Below are 17,555 nucleotides of genomic sequence, written 5' to 3'. Positions count from 1 at the left end.
GGCCGTGCGCGGCGCTCGCGGCCGTCTCCACCGCCTAGCCACTGAATATTGGTTACCTGGCCTCCTATAGCATGCTTGCAGCGCAGAGTCCAAAGCAGGGGCACAGGTCGGGTCCTTGCTTTGGGTCAGGCAGTGAGATAGAAGCCTAAGCCACCGGGGCCGTTGGCGGCTGCCCTTCTGCCTGTGTCGCGTAAGCGTCGACCGGTCTAGAAGGTCCCCGGGAGGCGGGACCTCCGAGAGGCTCGTCGCTGAGCCCGGCTAGGGCCAGGTACTTGCCTTTCCGCTGGAGCAGAGTGTGGCTCCTCCACTCCTCTCCGGCCACGAGGGGATGCAGCTCCCGGAAAGTAAGGCCGCCGCGGTTGCGGCTTTGGTCTATGTATGTTTTGGAGACGCGAACCCATCTCTGCCTTCACGCCTCCCGGAGCTGTCTTCGCTCCTCCTCCCGACCTGCCCATTCCATTTGGGGTTGGAGGGTGGGGGTGCAAAATTCTGGCCTGGCGTGAGGACATGGCGAGATCCTCTTTGCTCTCCGCTGATTAGTAGCTTTACGCTGGACGAGTGTCTGGGCTTAGTATCGCCAGTCCAGTGTGTGAGGGCGGTTGGTGGGTAGACTAGAAATATTCTTGAAGGTCTTTTTTTCCTCTGACATCTCATTTCAGGAACCTGACATCATCTGGGACAGTTATCTTCTTTTTTAAAGGAGGTAATTGTCAGTCTTGTTTTTAAAGAGCGACTGGAATCCTGACCGTAAAAACAGTCTGCGTCTTTTATTTCGACCTGACAACTGTATTTATTCAACAAGTGTGTTTTTTTCCCCATCCATGTATCTCTTTGAATCTCCAAAGCAAAAACCTCTTTAATCGTGAACAACGTGTGTGTGTGTGTGTGTACAATTTATTTTTTCGTGTGTGGAATCTTTTCACGTTATATACCATATGTGCGTCCAAACCTTAAAGTCCAAATACACCTTCCAATTTATAAATTTGCAGACCTTAAAAAACTTTGCTTCAAGCTCACTTCAAACTGGTGAATTCATTAGTTTATGTAAACATTGAATAATTATTAAAGTCGGAAAACATTGTCCCCAAATTTTCCAGTATGTTCAAGTAAGAAGAACACTTACAGAAAATATTTACAGTTAGATTTATAGTCTTTTTCCAAAGTAAGTGAAAATCTGAATTTGTTATATGGTGAGGGTTTTTTTGAAATTTCGCAGAAAAAAACTCCGGAACTGTGATTTGAAGTGAGGGAAATTTTAACTTTCAGCACAAAAGCTGCACAAAATGTCGAATGCATTTTTTCTGTTTTCTCTAATACATTGTTGAGTTCATATGAAAGACTTCGCTCTTATACCACCACGTGTGGATTATTTGACAGTTCTAGGGATTAAAAGTAAACTTTATTTTAGCATTTTGACCTCTTCACCTGTGTTTACTATGTCCTCTCATTAGTTTTTGAGCCATTATCATACTGTAGATTATATTGGTTTATATTACTATATTTCTTTTTTACAGTTTTCCTAATTTGAGATTTTTTTGTTTGTTTGTTTCCTTAGGTGAATTATACTTTAATGTACTACTACAGGTTGTATACTACGGATGGGAACTATTAAAGTTTATAATGTCAAAAACTTTTCTTAGACCAAAGGTATCTTCTACAAAGGTATGTTACACTAAAATGTCCATGTAATAATTGCCCAAAAAGGAAGGATAATTTTTGTGTATGTTTTTAATGACTTGTTATTGCCGTCAAAGTAATAGTGTACAGTATCTGTTGTAATTGGTGATCTAAAAAATGCAATATTAAGTGTGAAATGACTAAAAGCACAACCTTAATTTTTAAAAAAGTGTTTTCAATTTCAGTCGGAAGAAAGGCTGAAAACTCTTGCATGGAAGATCAATAGAAGAAAGAAAAACATGAGTCATAGTATTACAGCGTAACAACGAGGGGCAACAGTGGCACTGTTAGTTGAGCATCTGACTCTTGGTTTTGGCTCATAATCTCAGGGTTGTGGGATGGAGCTCTGTGGCGGACTCTGCATTCAATGCTGGGTTTGTTTGGGATTCTCTCCTTTTCTCTCCCTCCCCATCTGCCCCTCTCCTCGCTATCTCTTTCTCTTTCAAATGAATAAATAACATCTTTAAAAAGACAGATAAATAAAAATAAAGCTTAACCACAAGGCTTGCCACTTAAAAATCATGTTTTTGAGTGCCAGTTCTCAGCAAGGCTAGTGATAGCATAGGATGGGGTCAGTCAGTATCATGCTTATTTGCTGGGTAGTTATTTTCATACTGGTGGGTCTTATTTTTCTCTGATCTTAAGTAAATTAATTTTTGGTGTTTCTTTTTTCCCCAGTAAATAGGACTCCATGTTTATGTAAGATATAAAACTATAAAATGTATAAATAACTTGCAGATCAGAATTGCAAGATCAGATATGCTATCAAAAGTTTTATTATAATATGGTATTTTTACTTTTTTTTTTTTTTTTTAAGATGTATTTATTTTGGGAGAGAGAACCTGTGTGAGCCAGGGTCGGGGGCAGGGGTGGGGAGGGCAGAGTCAGTCTTAAACAGACTCTGCTGAGTGTGGAGCCCAACTCTGGGCTCCATTTCATGACATTGAGATCACAACCTGAACTGAAACCAAAAGTTCGAGTTCAACTGACAGAGCCACCCAAGTGCCCCTAGGTACTCTTACTTGTTTTTTAGATTTTATTTATTTGAGAAAAAGAGAAAGGAGGGGCAGAGGGAGAAGCAGTCTCCCTGGTTAGCAGGAGCTCGATGCAAGGCTCAATCCCAGGACCCCGGGATCACGGCCTGAGCCGAAGGCACATTCTTAACTGACTGAGCCACCCGGGTGCCCCTAAACTCTTAAAGAGGAGCCAAAATTGTAGTACTGTTGACAGTCTTTTGAAGAAGGAGAAATGAATTTTTAGGCTGTGACTGAAATTTTTTCCCACAGGTCTTCATTTCTTTACTTATTGGTGATAGTATTCCTAACCTTCTGTCTTTAAAGGGGGAATGAAGTGTGACTTTCATTCCTGAGATAGTTCTAAACCCCAGCTTGCTTTTCCTTAGCATTGTCTAGTAAATGGTTCACAACTGTGGCTGAGTGTTCTTCAAGGAAAATATAATCTTGGTTCCCCCTTATTAGGCAGCCAAGGAATTTCAAAAGCCACATACTAAGCTAGGTTTTTCTAGATTTATACTTCAAGAATGTTAAGAAAATTCATCATAAAAATTTTTGTTCAGAAAAAAACCTTTTTAATAACACCAAAGTATTTTTAGTTTTAAACTGCTGAATTCATTATCTTCATCTGTGTATACTTACAGAGGATTCTAAAGGAAAAGGAATGATGAAGGAAATGTAGAGAGATCAGCAATTTCTCAAAAAAACAGAAGAACATGAAGTAGAACCATTGATTTTGCTGTTCTATTATCCCAGTTCTGTTTTTTTAGACAAATCTGGGAAACAAGTCCTCCTCCTTGGAAAGCCTGCCTCCCTTTATGAAAATACTATTTGCTTTATGGGCTGAAGAGAATAAAATCAGTTCATATTTACAAATTATTCATACCATCAGGATTCTTAGGCTGTATCTTCTCAAAGTCCTGAAGCTGATAGGGATTATTTGGATATCTGCAGTGGTTCTTAGTTTGTGAATTAATTAACCTGGTCAAGACAGAAGTTTTATTCTTCTTACAGTTATATATGCTTAAAATAATATTTTATTTCTTTGTTTTGCTTCTTTTTTGGCACATAATTTTAGTATTTCTGTTTCAGTCCTACAAATGAGCTTAAGAAGAATCAGCCTATTCTATACTAGGAAGATTATAATTAGTAAAAAGAATTAAGTTTGTATTCTATATTCCTTTATATGGCATTCGTGATTACCCTGGTGAAGCGGACAAGTATGCATATGTATTTACCATGAAGTAAAAAAATAACTAATATGTGTAGTGCCAGTTTTACTTAAAGAGCGAATTTGTGAGGTTTCGATTTAAAATGTTGCAGATAGGGATGCCTGGGTGGCTCAGTCGGTTAAGTATCTGCCTTTGGCTCATGTCATGATCTCAGGGTCCTGGGATCAAGTCCCATATCAGGCTCCTTGCCCAGAGGGGAGCCTGCTTCTCTCTGCCTGTTGCTCCCCCTGCTTGTGTGCACTCTCTCTCTCTGGCAAATAAAATCTTCTAAAAAAATAAAAATAAAATGTTGCAGATATATGAATATGTTTTTTTTATAGACAGTAGTTTACTTATATAGGGAATAGAGGTAGATAATGTAATATTTACATGATTTCTTTTTTTTCAGGTAACAGACTGGGTGGACCCATCGTTTGATGATTTTTCAGAGAATACAGGCATCTCTATTACTGCCACATCATTAGGTGTGAATAACTCAAGTCACAGAAGGAAAAATGTGCCTTCCAGATTAGACAGTAGCAGATTTCCAGCTAGAAAAAGAGAAAAGCCATCTTCCTCAGAAAAGATTTATGGTCTTGAGAATTCAAAAGAATATCTGTCTGAAAATGAACCATGGGTGGATAAATACAAGCCAGAAACTCAGGTACTAAAAAGGATGCAAACAAGTGTATATAATGCAATTTCAGGAAGGAGAGGAATATATATTTTCAGATTATTACTCATAAAAATCTTTCTAAATGAATTAGGAAAAAACCCAGTAATTCCTAGTTTTTTTATGTTCCATGGCTCAGCATTTCTCAAGTAATTCTGAAATTGTATCATTGGTTATTTGTCATAGATTTAATTTAATCCCAACATAGAATTGATCTGTTTATTTTCTTAAATGTGAGATCTCTCCCTATTTATTCCCTTCCCAGAAATGTATGTCAGGATTTTAAAGTTTTGTAATTCCCAACCTGCCCCAAATTCTCAGACAACAGTATCAGTGTTAAGGATAGAATTTTTTTTTTTTTTAAGATTTTATTTATTTATTTGACAGAGATCACAAGCAGGCAGAGAGAGAGGAGGAAGCAGGCTCTCCGCTGAGCAGAGAGCCCGACACAGGGCTCAATCCCAGGACCCTGAGATCACGACCTGAGCGGAAGGCAGAGGCTTCAACCCACTGAGTCACCCAGGCGCCCCCCCCCTTTTTTAAGATTATTTATTTACTTATTTGACAGACAGAGATCACAAGTAGGCAGAGAGTCAGGCAGAGAGAGAGGAAGGGAAGCAGGCTCCCTGCCAAGCAGAGAGTCTGATGCGGGGCTTGATCCCAGGACCATGAGATCATGACCTGAGTCGAAGGCAGAGGCTTTAACCCACTGAGCCACCCAGGCATCCCCAGGATTTTTCAATATAAAAAATGAAGTGTAATAGCAAAGACTTTTAAATTCTCTTATCAGGGGTGCCTGGGTGGCTCAGGTTAGGCCGCTGCCTTCGGCTCAGGTCATGATCTCAGGGTCCTGGGATCGAGTCCCGCGTCGGGCTCTCTGCTCAGCGGGGAGCCTGCTTCTCTCTCTCTCTCTCTCTCTCTCTCTCTCTGCCTGCCTCTCTGTCTACTTGTGATCTCTCTCTGTCAAATAAATAAATAAAATCTTTAAAAAAAATAAATTCTCTTATCATGTTGTTTGCTAGTTTTCTTCATTGAAAATGCTTAATTTAGATTAATGTGGGCTGCTGTACCAAAAATCCTTGAGTTAAAATGTTTTGTTCTAAACTTGAAATTTTTAGCATGAACTTGCTGTGCATAAAAAGAAAATTGAAGAAGTTGAAACCTGGTTAAAAGCTAAAGTCTTAGAAAGGCAACCAAAACAGGTAATTGAATAAGAAATGTGTTTTAAAATATATAACATCAAATGTTTCTCTGTTTTATAGTTGGTTGTAAGAACTTAAACTTTTTTTCTTTTTTTTTTTAAGATCGATTGCTTGATTTGACAGAGAGTATGCGTGTGCACAAGCAGGGGAGGCGGCAGGCAGAGGGAGAGGGAAAGGCAAGCTCCCCGTGGAGCAGAGAGCCTGATGCAGGGCTTGATCGCAGGACTCTGGGATCATGACCTGAGCTGAAGGCAGATGTTTAACTAACTGAGCCACCCAGTCTTCCAGAAATTAAACTTTTATGTTGACTTTGTTAAGTCCAAATCACCTACAATAAAAAAGTCTCTTATTTACTCCTATACACTTCACCAAAAGACTCAGAGATTTTGAGTTTCTTTCTTAAACTTCTTTTATCCACTTATGTCTCATCATCATCATTAAGCATAATAAACTCGTTAGGGTGCCAGTATATTTAGCACATCAGAAGCAAGCAAGCAAATTACATATTAGTTTTGTACTAAATACAGCCTAAAATAGTCATCATTCATTTTAAGGCTGATGTTTTTTGTTTCACTTCCTACTTCTGTAATTACTTTTAGCCTTCAAGCTAGAATATTTTTTTCTCTCTTTTTAAACTTTATTTCGAGATTCTTCAAAAATAAAGTAGAATAATAAATGAATAGTCTTATGCCTACTATATACCTCATTTTCACTCTTAAGTATTTTAAAGTATTTTCAATTATGAATATGTGACGTTTTAGTCAGACTTCTAGAAATATCCATATGCCTCTTTTTTAAAAATAAAGCACTTTCCTAACTGACTGTATATACCATTATTCTTTTTTTTAAATCTTTTTGTTAGTTTTTTAATATGGAAAATTTCAAACATGGACAAACATGGAATGATATTATAAAAAATATTCTTTTTTTTTTAATTAACATATAATGTATTATTAGCCCCAGGGTGCAGGTTTGTGAATCGTCAGGCTTACGCACTGCACAGCACTCATCATAGCACATACCCTCCCCAGTGTCTATAACCCCACCACCCTTTCCCTACCCTCCTCCCCACCGGCAACCCTCTGTTTTGTGAGATTAAGAGTCTCTTATGGTTTGTCTCCATCCCGATCCCATGTTGTTTCATTTTTTCCTTCCCTACCCCCCAAACCCCCCACTTTGCCTTTCAAATTCCTGATATCAGGGAGATCATATGATAATTGTCTTTTTCTAATTGACTTATTTCACTCAGCATAATACCCTCTAGTTCCATCCACGTCGTTGCAAATGGCAAGATTTCATTTCTTTTGATGGCTGCATAGTATTCCGTTATATATATCATTATTCTAACAAAATTATCTAGTGTCATGTAGATAATGTTATATAATGCTCGTTTTATATTCACATTTCTCTATTTGTCTGCAAAATGTTATTTATAGTGGATTTGTTACAACCAGGATCTAATCAAGGACTACATGTTGCTTTTGATTGTTACACGCCTTAGGTCTTTTAAAATCTAGAATGGTCCTCTTTTACCCTTTCTTTTACTCTAAGACACTGACTTACCAGAGAGTCCAGGCCAGGTGACGTGTAGAACCCTAACCTTCTAGATTTGTCAGGTTGTTTCCTCTTCAGGCTGACTAATCTGTTCTTCTGTCTTCCATTTCCTGTGGCCTGGAAGTTTGAATTAAGGGTTTGATTAGACTCAAGTTGAACATTTTTTCAGAATACTTTTTAGGTCGTGGTGTATGTTTTATATTGCACCATATCAGAAAATATGTTTGGTTCTCCTGTTTTTCATGTTAACTTTGATCACTAAATTAAGGAAATAATAGTAAAAATCTTTCTTTTTTTTAAGATTTTATTCATTTATTAGAGAGAGAGAGCATGAGCGAGAGGCGGGGAGAGGAAGAAGCAGGCTCCCCACTAAGTAGGGAGCCCAACTGGGGGCTCAGTCCTGGGACTCTTGAGATCATGACCTCAGCCAAAGGCAGACACTTAACCTACTAAGCCACTCAGGAACCCCAGTAATAGTCAGAAATCTTCATTATGAAGTAATTTTCCGTTGCGACTGCCACATAATCTATAGGGAGATAATTTCACGATGTTAAATGTCCAATTCCTGGGGTGCCTGGGTGGCTCAGTGGGTTAAGCCTCTGCCTTCTGCTCGGGTCATGGTCCCAGGGTCCTAGGATCGAGCCCCACATCAGGCTCTCTGCTCGGCAGGGAGCCTGCTTCCCCCTCTCTCTCTGCCTGCTGCTCTGCCTACTTGTGATCTCTGTCAAATAAATAAATAAAATCTTTAAGAAAAAAAAAAAAGTCCAATTTCCCCCGTAGTCTTTCACGTAAGTGCTTTAGTGTCCATTTTCAGTCCTTGCCTGAATCAGTTATTTTGTTAAGATTGTGAAATGGTGATTTTTTTTTTTTTTTCAAGATTTCATTTATTGGGACACCTGCGTGGCTCGGTTGGTTAGGGGTCTTAGGGTCGAGTGTTTCATCAGGTTCGTTGCTCAGCAGGAGTTTGCTTCTCCCTCTGCCTGCCGTTCCCCCTGCTTGTGTGCATTCTCTCTCTCTCTCTCCCTCCCACTCTCTCTGACAAATAAAATCTTTAAAAAAATAAAAATAAAATCTTCCTGCTAAGAAGTTGAACTCTCACCAGTTGTATACTCTTTATTATATAAAAGTTCAATGATGTCAGTAATTATAAGACATTTTTATGCAAGAAAAATATTTTTAAATATTTTATTTTTTTGTCAGAGAGAGCATAAGCAGGCGGAGTAGCAGGCAGTAGGGGGAGCAGCAGGCAGTGGGAGAAACAGGCTCCCTGCTGAGCAAGGTTCATGGGGCTCAATCCCAGGACGCTGGGATCATGATCTGAACTGAAGGCAGATGCTTAAGCAACTGAGCCACCCAGGCATCCCCCCACCGCCAATTTTTTTTTTTTTAAGATTTTTTATTTATTCATTTGACAGAGTTCAGAGTAGGCAGAGAGGCAGGCAGAGAGAGAGGAAGGGAAGCAGGCTCCCTGCTGAGCAGAGAGCCCGACTCGGGGCTCGATCCCAGGACCTTGAGATCATGACCTGAGCTGAAGGCAGAGGCTTTAACCCACTGAGCCACCCAGGCAGCCCCCCCAAATTTTTGACAATGTATAGATTTTTCTGTGGACAAGCTAAAATTATTTTTTCTTAAATTTATTGTAAGTACTTAAAATACTGAATTTAATTTTTCAGAGCAACATTTTCAGAATATAGTAAAACTGTTACAGTGTGATGGAAATGTAATGTACAGCATAGTGGATATAGTCAGTAATATTGTAGTAACTTTATATAGTGACATGATAACTAGACTTATAATCATTTTGTAAGACATAAAAATATTGAATCACTATGATGTACAAACCATTAGGATGCTATATGCCATTTTTACTTCAGTTTAAAACAATGAAGAAAAGCCTACTATACTGTAGACGATGGGAACATTAACAAAAGTCTTCATGTTTTAGTGTTCTCATAGACTATCTCCCACTTATTGGAAGCAAAACTTTTGCTATGTGGCTCTACTCACTCCGTCAAAAAATAAGGCACTTTATTATATAAGAAACATACATGGAGGGCACCTGGGTGACTCAGTGGGTTAAGCCTCTGCCTTCGGCTCGGGTCATGATCGAGCCCTGCGTCGGGCTCTCTGCTCAGCAGGGAGCCTGCTTTCCCCACTCTGTCTGCCTGCCTCTCTGCCTAATTGTGATCGCTCTCTCTGTCAAATAAATAAATAAAATCTTTAAAAAAAAAAAAACGTACCTGGGTGTCCATGCTTGATCATCCTCTTTTTTTTTAAATCTCCTTGGAAGTAGTCAGTTCTCATTATTTACATTAGGTATGTCTTGTAAAGTTACTAGAAACAGTAAGCAAATACTGAGTCATAGTTCCAATGAGAAGTAAGGATTTAGATTCCTGCTAAACAGTCTTTATTTGGTCACCTTTACATCAACTCATCAATATATAACCTTGTTTTCTGTATTTGATCAGAGACACCATATTTAATATATATTATTTAATCATTAAAGTCATGGCTAATATCACTATAACTCATGCACTCATACATTTTAAAAAGTAGGACGGGTTGTCCTCTGGGGCCATGTACAAGGTCCCTTATTTGCATTAGTTAGTAAAGGTAAACAGCTGAGCAAGGATTATAGCCCATCAGGGAATTTAGGAAATCATCTTCCCCTGATATATATATATTTTTTTTTTTTTTAAGATTTTATTTTTATTTATTTGACAGACAGAGATCACAAGTAGGCAGAGAGGCAGGCAGAGAGAGAGAGGAGGAAGCAGGCTCCCTGCTGAGCAGAGAGCCCGATGTGGGGCTCGATCCCAGGACCCTGGGATCATGACCTGAGCCGAAGGCAGAGGCTTTAACCCACTGAGCCACCCAGGCGCCCCGTCCCCTGATATATTTTTAACTTTAACTTTTTTTTTAATCAGATTTATTACACGAGGAGATATTATTATGACCTACAACCTATAGTCTCTCTTTGGAGTTCTATCTCTGGAAAATATTTTTCTTTCTCTTTTTCTTTTTTTTCTTAAAGATTTATTTATTTATTTGAGAGAGAGAGTGAGAGCATGAGAGGGGAGAAGGTCAGAGGGAGAAGCAGACTACCAGTGGAGGTGGGAGCCCGATGTGGGACTCAATCCCGGAACTCCGGGATCATGACCTGAGCCAAAGGCAGTTGGTTAACCAACTGAACCACCCAGGCACCCTGGAAAATAATTTCTTAAAACACGTTTTGGGGGCGCCTGGGTGGCTCAGTGGGTTAAGCCGCTGCCTTCGGCTCGGGTCATGATCTTGGAGTCCTGGGATCGAGCCCCGCATGGGGCTCTCTGCTCAGCAGGGAGCCTGCTTCCTCCTCTCTCTGCCTGCCTCTCTGCCTGCTTGTGATCTCTCTGTCAAATAAATAAATAAAATCTTAAAAAAAAAAAAAAAAACACGTTTTGTAACGATTCTGATATCCTACATTTCCCAGCAGAATATTATACTTGTTTAATACTAAAGCATATAATCCAAAGAGATCTGTATTAAGTTTGAATTTTGAGTTCAAGTAACCTCTAAAAATACTTGTTTCAGACATTATCTCCTTAATCTAGCTGAAGTTTAGTTGTTTTAATTTGGCTACTAAGTAGTCCTTGGGAGAGACATAGTGTAAGAATTGAAGAACTATCAGAAGTTATGCTTAAAGTTGAAGAAATAAGATTATCCTCTTTCATCTAAAGCTGGTATAATCCAGGTAACATCTGTGTTAAATAAGTTAGCTTATTTCAGATATTTAGTAAATCTTTATGGAAGTAATATTTGAAAGAAAATTCAAACATAAAAAAAATTCCAATATAACATTCTAGCATTCCAATGATTTTGATTTTTGTGTGTGTGATTTTGATTTTTGATTAATATTTGTATTTGGTTTTAGGGTGGATCTATTTTATTAATAACAGGTCCTCCTGGATGTGGGAAAACAACAACTCTAAAAATACTATCAAAGGAGCATGGTATTCAAGTACAAGAGTGGATTAATCCAATTTTATCAGACTTCCAAAAAGATGATTTCAAGGAGATACTTAATCCTGGTAAGGTTTGCTATGAACGTAGTAGAAATAGTGGGAAAAGTCTATGTTTAAAGGAGGTTTGAAATAACCTCCCCAACTCTATTCTTGAGATTCCTAAGATCCTTTTGGGTATGTTTTTTGTTTCGTTTCGTTTTGTTTTGTTTTTAAGATTTTAAAAATTTATTTGACAGAGAGAGCACAGCAGGTGAAGCTACAGGTAGAGGGAGAGGGAGAAGCAGGCTAATTGAGCAGGGAGCCTGATGTGGGCGTTGATCCCCGGGCCCGGGGATCATGACGTGAGCTGAAGGCAAAGGCTTAATGACTGAGCCACCCAGGCGCCCCTGGGTATATGTTTTTGTGCGAAAATATATGTTGTCACTCCTATGCTAGATTGACATCTATCCACTATCAGTAGGTTCACAAAATGACAGTAGCGATCACATGAAACCATATGAGACCATTTTCTTTCCTACTTCCCAGTTTCAGACAGAAATACTTTGAGAAGAGGGGAAGCTTGCTTCTAGTAGAGGAGAATGGGATTTTTTTTTTTTTAAGATTTTATTTATTTATTTATTTGACAGAGATCACAAGTAGGCAGAGAGGCAGACAGAGAGGGAGGGGAAAGCAGGCTCCCCACTCAGCAGAGAGCCCGATGCAGGGCTTGATGCCAGGACCCTGAGATCATGACCTGAGCCGAAGGCAGAGGCTTTAACCCACTGAGCCACCCAGGTGCCGCAAGAGAATGGGATTCTTTAAGGATTAAGTCTGACTAATTGATTCATTGTCAACACACTCATTTGGAGTTTTTTTAATTGTATAGGCAAAGATGTAAATGTTTTTACCAGTTGTGTGATTATTACATTAGTAGCTGTGTTCTAAAGTCAGTTAATTCCATATTACATTCATTGTTATAGAAAATTCATTGTGGTCCGTGATGACTCTTGTTTTTTGAAGTGCATATCTAATTTTGTTTTATTTTTTAAAATATTTTATATATTTATTTGACAGAGAGAGATCAGAAGTAGGCAGAGAGGCAGGCAGAGAGAGGGAGGGATGCAGGCTGCCTGCTGAGCAGAGAGCCCAATGCGGGGCTCGATCCCAGGACTCTGAGATCATGACCTGAGCTGAAGGCAGAGGCTTAACCCACTGAACCACCCAGGCACCCCATGAATATCCTATTTTAAATTTGTACAGCTTTGCCTAAATAAAAAAAATCTACAATTTTGTAAGCTTCAGGTATATGTGAATGTAATCAGTAATGTATATGTGTGTGTTACTTAGGTGTGTAATTTTGATGTATACATAATTTGTTGAAAGTAAAAGTGTTAATTTTTTTTTTCAGAATCCAGCTTCCATATATTTCCCTACCAGTCTCAAATAGCAGTTTTTAAAGAGTTTCTACTAAGAGCAACAAAGTATAACAGACTACAAATGCTTGGAGATGATCTAAGAACTGATAAGAGGATAATTCTCGTTGAAGTATGGACAGATTTTGAGATCCTGCTGTAACTATAGAGTAAATAATTGCAAGATATATCTTATTGATAGGGGCATTAATTCTCTCCATGGTATTAATAGTGGTAAAATGTAATGTAAAAGCTCGGTGATAGCGGAAACCTCAGGTCTTTTTCAGTAAACTTGAATAAAAGCTATAAGTTAATGAACTTTAAAATTTTAATGTCTTCAGTATAGAAAAGCTAAAGAAATTATTTGGCAAATGATGTTTTTAGTGAAAATACTGTAACTAGTAGTGATCCTAAGAAATTTGATTGAAAATTGGGTTTCCTATTGATGCATTTTACTGTTTAGTACATCCACTTTTTCATGTTTTCCTTAATTTTTGAATTGTATATATAACATTTTTTCCCTAATTTGGTAAATACAAGTCTTACATAAACTTACACAATAATATAACTGGTAATATTTACCATTTTTCAATAGGATTTACCTAACCAGTTTTATCGAGATTCTCATACTTTACATGAAATTCTCAGGTGAGTTTCAGTGAAGTTTTCTCAAACTTTGAATTAAAGGGCATTAGCTTGTATTTAAACATTGCTGTACTTTATTCTAGGAAATATGTGCACACTGGTCGATGTCCTCTAATATTTATAATTTCTGACAGTCTCAGTGGAGATAATAATCAGAGGTTATTGTTTCCCAAAGAAATTCAGGAAGAGTGTGCTATAGCAAACATTAGGTAAGAATGAAATTTCTGCTTATAACGTTCATATATATATTTTTAAATTGATCATTTAACCACTATTTTTCTTTAAAATACTTTTTTAACAGTTTTAACCCTGTGGCACCAACAATTATGATGAAATTTCTTAATCGAATAGTGACAGTGGAAGCTAACAAGGTAAGTCTCTTAAGAACTGATTATCTGAATCTTTTTTTTTTTTAAGATTTTATTTATTTATTTGACAGAGATCACAAGTAGGCAGAGAGGCAGGCAGAGAGCAGATTAATCTGAATCTTACATTAGAAAACCATACTTGTGGAGTTAGAAACACATTATTTCACTTTTTAGAATTAAAATATTTGCTTATATTCATCAGGCCTGTCATTCTTGAAAAGGCAGGAAATACTGATTTTAAAAATCTCTAACATTTCTCTATTATTAAACCTAGTTTTCTCTTTCACATTGAGGTAAATTTCCCTTTGCTTGGCTCAGTGCTATAAATTGTGTCTACTGTCAAGAAACTGTTTCCTGGGGGGCGCCTGGGTGGCTCAGTGGGTTAAAGCCTCTGCCTTTGGCTCAGGTCATGATCCCAGGGTCCTGGGATTGAGCCCCGCATTGGGCTCTCTGCTCAGCAGGGAGCCTGCTTCCTTCTCTCTCTCTGCCTGCCTCTCTGCCTACTTGTGATCTCTGCCTGTCAAATATATAAATAAAATCTTAAAAAAAAAAAAGGAAAAGAAACTTTCCTGGCCTCTAGGTATATTAATCATCAACAGTCCAACACTACTCTTGTCCTGTTGTCAATTTTTTAAAAATTTAATAATATGTTTATTGTAAAAAACTTACCATAAGATTTACCATCTTAATCATTTATTTTCTGATGTTATGGAGAGACACTTGACATGTAATATTGTTTATTAAGTTTAAGGTGTACAGCATGTTTATTTGATTACTTACGTATTGCAGAATGATTACCACTATGGCATTACACAATACCTCCATTACTTCATGTAATTACCATTTCTTTTTTGTGGTGAGAACATTTAAGATCTGCTCGCTTATTAGCAGCTTTCAAATAGTTATGTGGTATTATCAACTCTACCATTTAACCATTTTTAAGTGTATAGTTCAGTAGTGTTACATATATTAACGTTGTAAAATAGCTGTAGTCATTTGTTATACATCATTTTTTTCTATCTTTCAAATCAGCATGATGTTAAAATAAATTGATGGAACTTCTTCCAACAGCATGGTTCTGGGGGCCTACTGCTATAAATCAACTAGATCTTACACGAAATAGAAGGTTTTTTCACACTGCTCAGATCATAGTACTGAGGGAAATCTCCAAGGGATAGTTTACTTTGTAGATTAAACAAAATAATGTATTATGTAGAGCACTTAAATAAAAACTATTAATAGTGAAAAATTAGAAACAAACTGAGTCCAGTAACAGAGGGAGCAGTTATTATGGTGAGGTATCATGTGATTAATTAGTGTTTTGAGGATTTTTAGTGACACGAGAAAATAACGATTTAATTGTCAAGTTAAAAATAACAAGATGCTGGGGCACCTGGCTGGCTCATCCAGAAGAGCATGGAACTCTTAATCTGGGGGTCGTGACCTCACTGGGTGTAGAGGTTATTTTAAATAAGTAAATGAATAAGTGAAGTTACAGTGCTAACAATAGAAATTGTATCTTCAGCCCTTGATATATGTCAGGCACTATGCAGAGTATTTTTACATACTTGATCTTATTAAATCTCACCATAACCATACAAAACTGGTACATAATCCCTATTTTACAGATAAGGAAATAGCTTTTGGGTGGGGGAATAACTTGCATAATATCCCACAACTATTAAGTATCAGATAGGCTTAAAGTTTCATTCTAACTCCATTTCACTGTGCTAAAACATTTTCAGTAACAGCAGAATGCACATATATACTTGAACCTGTACATACTAGAAGAAAGTACATAAAAATGCTGAGGGTGATTGGTTCTGGATGGTAGGATTACTTGTGATTTGTTTTTTTAATGTCTTTTTTAAAAAAAAGTCTACCTTTTGCACCAGGAGCATAACTATAAATTATAGCTTTGAAATATTTATTAAACAAACATTGAGAATAAACATAATCAACATCATAGCACCTTACCACATTAACTCAAAACTTTTTTCAAGACTAAGTCTTTAGGTGCACCTGGGTGCTCAGGAGGTTGGGCCTCCCTTCAGCTTGGGTCATGGTGTCGGGGCCCTGGGATCGAGCCCTGCATCAGGTTCTCTGCTCAGCAGGGAGCTTCTTTCTCCTCTCTCTGCCTGCCTCTCTGCCTACTTGTGATCTCTCTCTCTGTGTCAGACAAATGGGTAAAATCTTAAAAAAAAAAAAAAAGACTAAGTCATTAAATTGCAAATGGCATTCACTTTAGCAAGTTGTGTTAGAATAGTGAAAAGAGATTCCATGACTTTTTTGTTACGTAATTAACATGCTATACCTTAAATAGTGGATCTACAAGAATGTTAAAACTAGTATACCTTTTTTTCTTTTACGATTTTTAAAATTTTTAAGTAACCTCCACCCACCATGGGGCTTGAACTTACAACCCCAAGATCAAAAGAGTCACATATGCTACTGACTGAGCCAGCCATGTGCCCCTAAAACTGGTGTAGTTTTGATAGTATTGTTTACACTGTTACATCACAGGGGCAGCAACCAGCACACTATTCAAGTCTTTCACGCTTTTATAAAATGAAATGTTAAGATACTATCTGGCATCCTCAACAATGATAATGATGGTAGAAGAAAATCAAAAGGTCATTTTAATGTCTGGCATTCTGTAGCTCAGTTAATTATATTAAGAAAGACTGTTGACATCTCTCTCTCTCTCTTTTTTTTTTTAGATTTATTTTATTTATTTGTCAGAGAGAGAGTGCACACAAGCAGGCAGAGAGGCAGGCAGAGGCAGAGAGAAGCAGGCTTCCTGCCAAGCAAGGAGCCCCATACAGGACTTGATCCCAGGACCCTGGGATCATGACCTGAGTCAAAGGTAGCAGCTTAACTGACTGAGCCACCCAGGCGTCCCAAGACTGTTGACATCTTAAGTGATTTAGTTAAAAGAATGGTGAATATCTTAGGTTTTGGGGGGTTTTGTTGTTGTTGTTGTTGTGTTTTGTTTTTAGCTTAAATAGATGTTTTTCTGTTTTTACAAGGAAAAAAAGATCTTTAGTCTTTTTGTTGATATTGTTATGTATGTAAAGTGTGATGATACATTTCAGTCACATTTGTGTGTTCAAAGTGATTACCATCTGTGGCATTTCCTTCAGCTACAAAGGATCATGATTTCAAATTACATTTCCTGGTGTGCCTGCGTGGCTCAGTTAAATGTCTGCTTTCAGCTCAGGTCATGATCTCAGGGTCCTGGGATCGAGCTCTGGGTCAGGCTTCTTGCTCAGTGGGGAGTCTACTTCTCCCTCTCCATCAGCCCCTCCTGCCCAGTCATGTTCTCTCTCTCACACTCTCTCAAATAAATGGATGAAATCTTTAAAAAAAAAAAAAAAATTACATTTCCTTTTTGGCAAGTAGTCCACACTAGAAGTTTTCAAAAACAAATACTCTTGAAACAATTTTAAATAAAATAAATGTATCCAGAATAAAAGTGAAGGTAATCTGGAAGAGAAATTCACAAACATGAGCAGGAAAATTTTGGTAAAAGAGTAGTGAATAGAGACTTGCTATCTAGGTATTGGAACACAATGTAAAACTATAAATATTACAGCTGTGTACTATTGACATGGTAACAGACAAAAGGAAGGATTCAGTTAGAAGACAGCACAGAAATATATCAGTATGTGTAAATGACAATTTTCTGTATAATGGAAGTAGCATTTTACACTGGGGAGAGAGGAGACTATTATAATTAAAAAGTGATATTAGCACAATTGGATATCCATGTGGGAAACATAAGGTTGCATCTTTATACTGTGCACAAAAATAATTTCTG

At 37.7% G+C, this 17,555-nt stretch overlaps 1 protein-coding gene across 6 annotated transcripts in view; it reads left to right on the top strand.

Annotated features, from left to right (window-relative positions):
* The first annotated feature begins 235 nt into the window (after window positions 1-235).
* Window positions 236-17,555, top strand: part of RAD17 (RAD17 checkpoint clamp loader component) — a 40,806-nt gene continuing 23,486 nt past the window's right edge. Inside the window, exons 1-12 of one of the 6 annotated variants that reach the window (XM_032849086.1) lie at window positions 269-344; window positions 660-703; window positions 1,556-1,662; window positions 1,863-1,963; window positions 2,356-2,464; window positions 4,311-4,565; window positions 5,693-5,776; window positions 11,241-11,397; window positions 12,719-12,855; window positions 13,318-13,370; window positions 13,451-13,576; window positions 13,669-13,738. In XM_032849086.1, coding sequence (XP_032704977.1) covers window positions 2,462-2,464; window positions 4,311-4,565; window positions 5,693-5,776; window positions 11,241-11,397; window positions 12,719-12,855; window positions 13,318-13,370; window positions 13,451-13,576; window positions 13,669-13,738 — 885 coding nt within the window. In that variant the 5' untranslated portion in view covers window positions 269-344; window positions 660-703; window positions 1,556-1,662; window positions 1,863-1,963; window positions 2,356-2,461. Of the gene's footprint in view, window positions 345-659; window positions 704-1,555; window positions 1,663-1,862; window positions 1,964-2,243; window positions 2,465-4,310; window positions 4,566-5,692; window positions 5,777-11,240; window positions 11,398-12,718; window positions 12,856-13,317; window positions 13,371-13,450; window positions 13,577-13,668; window positions 13,739-17,555 lie in introns of those variants that run through there. The other 5 variants (XM_032849097.1, XM_032849079.1, XM_032849113.1 and 2 more) reach the window with 5 other exon arrangements.

Source organism: Lontra canadensis, unplaced genomic scaffold (assembly GCF_010015895.1).
Source record: "Lontra canadensis isolate GAN:19392208 unplaced genomic scaffold, GSC_riverotter_1.0 scaffold4, whole genome shotgun sequence".
NCBI lineage: Eukaryota > Metazoa > Chordata > Mammalia > Carnivora > Mustelidae > Lontra > Lontra canadensis.
Note: the sequence above shows the minus strand (reverse complement) of the source record. Positions and strands in the feature narration are given on the sequence as shown.